The sequence below is a fragment of the Cibotium barometz genome, chromosome 7 (genome assembly GCF_041138505.1).
Source record: "Cibotium barometz isolate CiBa-2024 chromosome 7, ASM4113850v1, whole genome shotgun sequence".
NCBI classification, from domain to species: Eukaryota; Viridiplantae; Streptophyta; class Polypodiopsida; order Cyatheales; family Cibotiaceae; genus Cibotium; species Cibotium barometz.
Window position 1 is genome coordinate 34,810,858 of NC_141052.1, and position 10,474 is coordinate 34,821,331.

A 10,474-nucleotide genomic window follows, 5' to 3' on the forward strand; every position below is an offset into this window, starting at 1 on the left:
GAGGAATCTTACAATTCACACTTCCACGAATTATGGCATGTCGTGTATTGTGTTTCAAGGTCAAAGGGATATGTTTTGTGGTGTGGAGCATAAACAACATTCCATGGTTGGACAAGTGTATGATTACAAGGAATTTCATGTGTTTTATAGTGGGCACCCCACTACATAATCAGGAGTCATGATTATAGTGAAATCTTAGCTTAAGCCATCATTGGGTATGCAGGATGTCCAGGGGCAGTTCATTGTTGTGGAAGTGGAGTGTGGAAGTGGAGTTTATGGATGAAACATTATGGCTTGTGGGGCTATATGCACCTAATAGTGTTACACAACGTTGTTAGTTATGGGCCAATTTATTGTGTTTGTGCAACACTAAGCTTGGCTTTGTGTAGGGCGATTTTAATGTACGTGAATTGTCAGAGCATGCTTCTACACCTCACTCTATTATGGATGGGCCGGAGAGGCTCAAGCTGGAATGTGTTTGCCAACAATCAAGTTTTGAATCAAGATATGTGGTCATGGTTACACCTGCATGAGAGAGGATTTACATATGCCTCTCAACAGTATGTGGGTACAAGAGCTCGTTTAGACCGAATGTATATTTGCCAACATGCTTTGTTTCTACCAGAGATATTGTCCTTGCAGGTGGAATATAATCATATTTTGTCAAATCATTTCCCTTTGGTATTGGAGATGCATAGCCATTCTGTGGATGCTTATAGGCCATTATTGGGAAAGGCTCCTCTTAAGGTAAACTAGAATTTCTTAGAGCAAGTGTTACAAAACTTTTGAGTCCATGTAATCTCTATTGGGGTGTTATCTTGGGAGTGTTTTATGTTCAATATTCAAAAACTTGCTCGCCAGTATGGAATTCATAATGCATCCTATTTTAGGGATAAGTTGTGGAACCTAGAATCGTTTGTTTGGTTGATTTGAACTAGGTGGTTCAAGAGGATGGTTCTTGCCTTGACATTGAGATAGCTATTGATTGGTTGTCCTATTAGGTTGCAGCATTGCACGAGAATCAATATGTGAGATATAAGCTTATGGCTCTAATGGATGCCCTAATGGATTCTAATTGTTATTCATTTACGTTCTTTGCTTGTTCAGCAAAAGCATGCACATGAGAATATTATCACGATGCAAGATAGGCAAGGAGTATTGATTAATGATCCTACTTGTGTCCTAGATGTGTGTGTGGAATTTTATCACCATTTGTTGGGTCCATAGGAGGTCACCTCTTCTGATGTCATTACAGCTAGAGAGTCTTTGTTTCACTTGGTTCGTCACCAAGTATTAGATGTTTTTACAAATGAATTGGAAAGAGACATTTTTTGTGAATGATGTGGAAGATGTGTTGAAGCATTTGCCTAAAGGCAAAAGTCCAAGATGGGATGGGCTACCTAATGAGATTTACGAAGTATGTTGATGAGTTGAAGGTCCCTCTCCCTTCTATTTTTCAGGAGGTGTGGAATAGAGGTATCATGCCTGTGAGTTGGAAGATTGGGCTTATACGTTTATTGCCTAAAATTCCATCCCCAGTTAATCTACGTTAATGGAGACCAATCACATTGATGATGGGGGGCCATGTATAAGATATTTGCAAAGGTATTACCAACAGGTTGCAACGATTTCTTCCTACTTTGATTCATCCAAGGCAATATGGATTTATTAAAGGTCAAAATATTTTCCATAATATATTGAATGTATGAATTGGAATTGATTATGCAAGGGCTTCAAGGCAAGAGACCTGTGGTTATTGATTCAAGTGGATATTGAAAAGGCTTATGATCACGCTAGTTGGTCTTTTCTTTCACAGCTTATGCAGGCTATGGGATTTGGCCCTCGTATGTCTTCTGTGATTTATACTATTAGCCAACATGCAGTGTCTAGGTTTATGTTTAATGGTGGGGTGACTGAGCCCATTCATTTGACGAGATTGGTCAGGTAGGGATGCCCACGTAGCCCTCTCTTGTTTGCAATTGTTACACATCCAATCTTATCTCGATTGGATAAGCTACTTAAGGATGGTGAAGTTGTAGGGCTTACTCTTCCAAGCGGAGAGCAGATGGGTTAGCCAGGCATTGGCAGATGATTCTTTCATGTTCCTTAAGGCTCAAAGAGATAATATTCAGAAGGCTATAGGTGTTTGGGATACTTTTGGTCTTACTTCAAGGTTATACATTAATATGCAAAAATCTACTTTAATAAGCTTTATCAAGAGCGATTTGCTTGGTTTGGGATGGAATGGGCAGGTCATACAAAGGGGATGCATCACACGCCACTTGGGTTATTTTATTGGAGTTGATGTTGATTCACATGCTTTGTTGGCATGGATTGTGTATTGGAAATCTCAGGGTTGGCCTATGCATGTTCAGCTCGAAGTGGCACAAAACATTATGATTAGCATGATATCTTTTTTCTTACCTTTATTGCCATGGACGAACAAAGATTTGCATCAAATACAACAACCAATTAGATTTATGCTATGGAAAAGAGTAGGAAATAAGCCAGGGCAAACATGGATTTCTTGGGAACATGTTACTACTCCGAAGAGGAGTGGAGGGGAAACCATATTAGATGCTAGATTACATATGGTCGCTACTAGTAAATGGCCTATTGCAAGATATGTGTGTTGTATCTCAAGAGCCATGGGTGGTAATGGGCAAAGGCCCTCATAGAGGAGGTCGCACTTGTGCATGGTAATACTAGGATTGATGGTACATGGTGGGATGTAGTGAATGGTTCCCAACAGGTTCGAGTGGCCGCTTCACCTCTCCTTTCTCATTTGATGGTGCCATGGAAGGAGGTGTTGGCACACACTAAATGGAAGCCTTTAGATCAGCGAGACGGTTGTAGTTGAATTCTATGGCAGGTGAGGTGTTGGCTACTTCATGACTTCTGGAGTGGTCTGGCAAACTTGTTGAGCAAACAAAATTTAATAGAATGGCTCGATTGGGACTAGTGAGAGGTCGCTTATTGTCTTTTTGGAAAATACATCAATATTTAATAGAATGGCTCGATTGGGACTAGTGAGAGGTCGCTTATTGTCTTTTTGGAAAATACATCAATATTTTCGGGTTCCACATGGATATGTATAGTTATGAGAGAAGGTGAGGGCAAGCCTTACACCGTTTGGTGATATCCTCAGTTGGAGGATCACCAACCTTGGTTAGATTGGGCATTTAGAAAGCCTCAGGACATTGTCTAGCATACAACAAATCAAGCGTACCATATGATGGTAGAAGATCAGCACTAGATCACTGAGAAGGCTAATAGGATGTGGAATATTAGGAAAAGTAGGGCTTGGTGGAAGGAAGTAATCTTACAAGGTTGGTGGTCTAAGATTCTATATCAAGGGGAGGTGTTCCTATGGCGCATGCTAGTTGGAGGCCTACCATGGGGGGACCTGTTGCGAAAGCGGCGGATCGCTTCTGGTAATTGTGTGTTTTGTACTACATGCTTAGAAACATGCTCGCATCTTTTCATTTCATGTCTGCCGGTGGCAAAGAAGGTGTGAGATTTCCTTCCTCGCGTATGGATTTTATTGACAGATAAGGTTAAAGACTAGATTTTTGGCAAGATTTTGAATGGGCTAGATAATCCAGAACATTCAGTTTTCTTTCATTTTTTAGGTGGACAGGTTTGTGGAATATCTAGTTAACTAGGAATGCCTTCATATTTGATGCAAAAGTGTGTATTATAGCTCACATAGGTCGTGTAAAAGGGCTGTTATTGTGGCAAGTCTCGCTCATTTGGTGGAGAATGACATCGCTATATATTGGATGAGGGTACTCCTAGCTACACCCATGGTTTCGAGTAATTAGTGAGGGAAAGCTAGTACATCACATGGTGGCCATTTGCAAAGTAATATATCTTCTATTATGAAGAGAGAGAGAGAGAGAGAGAGAGAGAGAGAGAGAGAGAGAGAGAGTCTCACTGGTCATATATATACCTACACGACTCACCATTTGGAAAATTGGCGCCCTCCATTTGTATATCGCAATCATTTGATTTCTATATCTCTATGACGATGACAATTCTTATCATTCCTTATCACCAGGAAATAGTTAAGTTGCTGATTGTTCATGGCATGAAAATCACTCCAACGTAATTAAAAACTTAGTAATACCATGGCATTTAATTTTCTTGGGCAGAGTTTCTTTTCAGACACCTTTTATGAAAAGAACTTTAGCCTAGTTAAAATTTTTATTAATACCATGCTATTTAACTTTCTTGGGTGGAACTGCTTTTTAGGCACGTTTAATAGAGGAGGGTTCACTCTATGTGCCCCCCTACATTATGAACAAGAAACATATTGTGGCCTTTAATACCTAAACACATTTGTTTAATAGAGGAGGGTTCACTATTTGTGCCCCCCTACATTATGAGCATGAAACACATTTGTTTCATTGTGTATATTGTGGCCTTTAATATCTAAAGACATTTGTTAAATAGAGGAGGGTTCACTATATGTGCCCCCCTACATTATAACCAAAACACATTTGTTTCACTATATATTGTGGCCTTTAATACTTAAACACATTTGTTTTCCATAAAAAAATGTTTGTAAAAAAGGCTTATATGTGTTGGTGGTGAGTTTTTCTTTATCCTTTTTTTAAACTAAGGAGGTTCACAAAAGTTTTTATCTTCTTCTTTTTTACATTTTACAAAAGAGGAGGACAAAGAGAATCATCACTTGGCTCTCTATATCACAAAACCTTTAGACACCTTAGTACTCCACTAAGAAGTATAGCCCTCAAGCAGCTTGCCAAGCAACTTTCCTTTTATAAGAACTTATGGTGTTGTGCCACTTTTTGGGCCTCTTCTCATACATGGCCTTTTGCGCAACCTGTTTTAATACGTAAAATGTCTAATTATGAGCCTAATTTTGATTTTCATCAAAGGGGAAAGCTGTGTAAGTGCATTATTTGTTGTAACTATAGGTGTAGACTACTTGTGCAAGCATAGTTATGATTAGTTTTTGAAAAAAGATGATCAAATTTTGTATTTTTGTTTTTTACAGTTTTTTTAGAACTAGGCGATAAGAACCTACTTAAGTGGAGGCTAAGTTAGTGTCATACACATCAAATTATGGCTTATTTATCTCATCTCAAGCATGAAAACCAATAATCAACATTCTCATTGATAGGGCTACAAATTTTTTTAGTGGCGTGATTGAGTTTTGATAATACGCGTTACTTTTGCTGATTTTATACAACTTTTTTGGAAAAAATTCTAGGAAAGGAAAATGATTTTTTTGGTGAACTTCTACCTCCTTGGACTGATGTATGCTATCAAAATATCTTGGGAAAAATGCTATTGATATCATTGGATTTTTTTTTGAGAGAATGATGCTTGCATATTTGGAAAAATCTTGAAAAATCTTGAAAAGTGTTCATTTTCAAGACATATGCTACTTTGTTGCTTATGTACTTCCAAATAAAAAGGCATTTTATATGTTTAGCATTTTTTACATAAGCATAGGGTTATGTTCTACATGCCCAATGAAGCATTTTGGTTTTTAAAGCCTACATTAGGAGTTTGATTTTTTTTCGCAACCCCCAAAAAAGGACACTCAAGTGTCCTGTTTTGGTACCAAACTAGTGTTAAAGAAACTAAGGAAGTAGGAGAGGTAGAAAACACGAATATTAGAATTTTAAATAAGCTGTTCACATAAACAAGTGAAAGTAATAAAGATGTCGCATAATAGTATCTAAAGAAGACATTATGTCACTTGCCTTGATGCTTAAGAGCTACCAAGTGATGTGTGCTCAAACATAGAGTTAACAACAAGCCATGGTAAAATATTCATGGAGAATATTACATGTGCATAATATCGGAGAGGATTTCAAAAGCATTGCAAGGCCGTATTACCTAAAGATTCTCATGAAAACTACGGAAAGTATATCGTGGAGTGCTTTATGTCATGATGAGAAAGGGAATGGAAACGGATCAAAATGCCATAAGTGTTTATGCCTTGAGGGTTATATGCAAGTTGCTTTCCGGCTCTACTCTTACACAAAGCACTAAGGTGTCACAAATTTTTTGTGGGGTGGAGAAGCTAATGGTGATTCTCTTTGTCCTCTTCTTTTGAAAAAGTGAAGAAGAAGAAGAAAATAAATCTTCTTTTCCAACCATTTTTTAAGGAAAAGACAAATCCAAAAAAGCACACAAACAATGTTCAAACTTTCAAAAAAAAAGGAGAACATGATGTTCATAATTAAGGTAATAAAGGGCACGTTTTTTTGAATAGACTAAACCTTAGCATATCAAAGGTACATGAAGTAAAATTTTCTTGAGTTGGGCTACTTTTCGTGTCAAGCAGCACACTCCACAACTTAAAAGTACTTTCAACTTAGATAGAAATGATAGGCTGAGGCATGATACTCAGTGCTCACATAATTGAGTTAGTTCAATTGAGATACTGTAATAGCATTAGAATATGCTACATGTCATTTGCCTTGAGCCTTCAAAAATATCAGCGCACACACAATATTTAAAACCAAAGCCTTGGTTGAGAAATATCCGGTGTGCCTAAAGAGTGGAGAGGATCAATAAAAACACCTCGAGGCCCTCGTTGCATAAACCTTGAATCCCATTGTGGAAATTGGAAATTCTGAATTTAAAGTGAGAGATCTCATGATAAAGAAGGGGATGGAAAGGAAGAGCAACGTAAGCACTTAGGTGGGTTGCTAGGAAGTTGCTTAGGGGCTCCACTTCTTAGTCGAGAACCAAGGTATCCTAGCCTTTTTATGGGTTGGAGAGCCTCATGGTGGTGATTCTCTCTGTCCTTGAAAACGAAGAAAACTCTTTTTTTTTGGGTTAATCAGCTTAGCTTTTTTACAAAAAGGACAACTCATTCAATTAATTAGTCTTTACTCCTCCACATTTGCAAACTTTTTTTAAAAAACAAATGTGTTTCATGTTCATAATGTAGGTATTGAAGGGCACATACATAGAGTGAAGGTACATTAAAAATAGCTCAGCCCGAGGAATTTGAATACCATCGTAAATTTACTAAATTGTTATTCTTGGGGGTACTTTTCATGCTAAGCACAAGGGTATTAGAGATGGAAAGCCGAGGCACCAAACAATGCAAACTCTATGGGTAAAAACTTAAAAGTTTTCCCAACAATGCCAACTCAATGGGTAAAAAATATAACGGAAAGTCCTCGTGGAGAACATGTTTTTAATATAGAGATATGGAACACCACATGGTACATTCATTGTCCTGGGTTGCAATGGTCGTGTAGGTCTTCTATATATACATATGACCCCCCCGTCTCCGCCTCTCCAAACCCCTCTCCTCCTCCTCCTCCACCATGGGATTTCTTGCCTCCCTGGCGCATTCCTTCTCTCTTAGCCGCATCACTGCAGTGGTACACCACCTGGACTATGATCCGCCCACCACAACTGCAGGATCGCCCACTTCTACCCTGGCGCGGTTGGACAAGTTCCAGGCGGACCTGGCTGAGCGCCTGGAGCACTTGAAGGGCTCCCCCAAAACCTCCGCCCACCTCAACTGGCTTTTGGACGCCCTTGCCGTGGCCCTCTCCACGCAATCCTCCGTCCATTCCACTCTGATCCCTATTGTAGTAGAGAGCAGGATTGTTGAGCAGGGGCCAGGCGTACTGCAGCAGCGTGTGGATGGGATGCTGGGCTTGCTGGACGTGTGCAATGCCCTCAAGGAAGCAACGAGTGACATGGAGGGCTACCTGGGCCGGCTTGAGCAAGCGCTGCAATGCTTGGGAGAGGCGCTGCACCCCCCCTCCCCGGATCCGGTGATGATCTCCGGCAGGATGCGGGCGGCAGGGCGGAGGCTTTCGTCCTGCTTGGACAGCTTGGCGGCTGGCAACAAGAAGAGATGGCGATCAAGGCTGGAAGAGGCGTGCGCCTCCTTACTACTGGTTAGAAGAGGGCTGAAGGCAAGGCTGAGGAACAGAGCTAGCACAGATGCAGCAGTCACTTCGGAGGCCGCGCTTCTTGGCTACGCCATGGATGGAGCCACGCTCACCACGGTGTTGCTGCTCGCTGCTGCCGTCTCCAGCTTAGGCTCATCGAGCAAGCCCACCGGCAAGAGGTCTGGCGTCATAGCAGGCGCCTGCAAAAATGTCGGCGTCACCGTACATGCGCCGTGGGCGACACCGCTTCGCCAGCTGCAGCGGGATCTGACACACGAGGAGATGGGCGGAGCAGGCACCCTCTTCCAAGAGCTCGACACACTGCACGCTGCCGCCGCAGCCCTTCACCGCCTTGTCTCCGTGAATGTGCCTAGTCCGGCAGCTGTGCCCGCCCAATTAGTTCTAATAAAATTTGCTGTGGACAACCTCCGCAAAACCTCGCGCGACCTGCAAGCGTCCATGGCCACGCTTCACCTCCACGTTGGCGACCTCTTCCAGACGCTCGTCGCTGTTCGAGTGGCTCTCTTGGACACCCTCCCTGGTACGGCTGGCGTCTCCTCCAGGTGCCGGTGCTAGTGCTAGTGCTAGTACGCCTGAATGATATCTTCCCCAAATTTTGCTCCCGCAGCTGTACATTCGAGAAAACTCCTGTCCTTGTAAAATGACATTGTAATTGAGAATGAAACCGTCATTCCACTCTCTCTCTCTCTCTCCACAGCAATTCATGCATAGCAACTCATGCACTCCTGATGCATTGGGCATAGCAATTCATGCATTGGGCTCTTAATAGAGAGATTGACCCATATTGAACTCTCTATCCTTGCACTTTCAATGCCATCGGTTGGATTATTTGCATAGCAATTCATCCATTGGGCTCTTCATAGAGAGATTGACACCCATGTTGAAGTCTTGATCCTTGCACTTCGATTCCCATCAATTGGATTAAACCATGAGAGAGAGAGAGAGAGAGAGAGAAATTGAACCATGTTGAAGTCCTTGCCTCTCTATATCAGATCTGCAATGAAGCCCGAGTTGCTTATCTTTGAAAGAAGCTTGACTTGGAGATGCATTTTTTACCCATGTCAAGGATCTGCAGGAATAGCTCATCAATATTGATGAGATTATTCCGGATAGTTCTCTTACCTCTACAGTTCTTAACGTCTTCATGAATCATATCAAAGATTTGCTACCACACTCCGCCTCCTGATAAGCAATTTAGAATTGTATACTTTTGATGAGTTGGTGGCTCTTCTGCTTCAGGAAGAGCAGTCTCGTTCCAATCGAAACAATATGCTTGCTTTTGATCAAGCATTTGCTGCCTCTCATTGTGGCAAAGGAAAATCTGGGGCTCCATCTCGTGCTAAGCCTAAGGCCCCAGCATTAGCGCAGTCAGATAACTTAAAGCCCAAAGACGAGCCAGCTGAGAAAAAGAAGAGATGTAATTACTATCGAAAACTTGGTCATGTTTTAGAAGACTGCCGAAAGCAGAAGGAGAGTGAGAAAAAGAAGAAGCAACAGGACTTGGTGCCACTACAAGTGATAATGCAAAGGAAGCCAATTTTGCACACGCTGGCTATGCACTGATAGTAACATGCAGTGATCTTCTTGCCTCTTGTTTGTTCTTTGTCAGATATAACTTGTACTTTGATTCCGTGCCATTAAGCACATTACTTCATGCAAGAAGCTATTTTCTACCTTGCGCGATGCTTTGTAAGAAAAGGTGGAATAGTTTTGTGTGCTAACAATTGCATCCTATGCCATCAAAGGCATTAGCAATGTGGAATTGACTTCATGCTCTGGGGATCCTTATACTCTTGCTAACACCTTGTACCCGAAATCCGCAAGAATCTCATTTCTATCTCAGCACTTGCCACAAAGCTGGCTTGAAGATTCAGTTTTCTGATAATTTCTATTCCATTCACAACAGAACAGATTAAGATGTGCTTCTCTTATCTCGTACACTGTGCAATGGCCTATACAAGCTTGACACATATGAAAGAAGGAGTACTGATCCTCATGCAAATGCCCTGATTCTTCAAATTTCCTAGCTCATTTAATGAATGAATTTCCCTCTATGAAGTTTGCACATTTTTGAAGTTCTCTCTTCTTCCATCTTCTTGCATTTTGAAGGTTATCTCTTCTTTCATCTGTGTTTACGCTTGTGTTTACTTCAATGGCAACGTCATGTCCTAAGTGCCCCTGCTCCTCTATTAGAGCTATTGTGCAGTATAAAATAACTTTGATATGGATAATCAAAAATGGATTCCTATCACCATCTCTATTGGAAGTTGGGTTATGTTACAGACAAGAAAGAGGAAAAATGCAATGAATGAGTTCATCGATAGTAGAGTTAAAGATTTCAAGTTATTTGACATAGGTAGGAGCATTAAGGAAGTCCTTATACAGCATACCTACATGCACTAAGGAAGTCCTTATACAGCATACCTACATGCACTTCAAACTACGTTTGCAACATTTTCCTAATGGCATGCCACTCCATAGATAAACCCCAATCCAACCTTTTTGGGCCGTCTTTTTTTAATCGAGTTGCATGCTTCTGTTGATTCATTTAA

General features: G+C 41.1%; 1 protein-coding gene across 1 annotated transcript; it reads left to right on the forward strand.

Moving 5' to 3' along the window:
* Positions 1 to 7,262: 7,262 nt before the first annotated feature.
* LOC147636914 (uncharacterized) lies at positions 7,263 to 9,895 on the forward strand. Its single transcript, XM_086799867.1, has 2 exons — positions 7,263 to 8,570; positions 8,915 to 9,895. Exon 1 carries the CDS (start codon positions 7,323 to 7,325, stop codon positions 8,475 to 8,477), a length of 1,155 nt encoding a protein of 384 aa, XP_086655993.1. The 5' UTR covers positions 7,263 to 7,322; the 3' UTR covers positions 8,478 to 8,570; positions 8,915 to 9,895.
* The last annotated feature ends 579 nt before the right edge of the window (positions 9,896 to 10,474 follow it).

Bases quoted from the DNA above. Each gene is read 5' to 3' on its own strand.
- LOC147636914 (XM_086799867.1), top strand. From the start codon at position 7,323: ATGGGATTTCTTGCCTCCCTGGCGCATTCCTTCTCTCTTAGCCGCATC.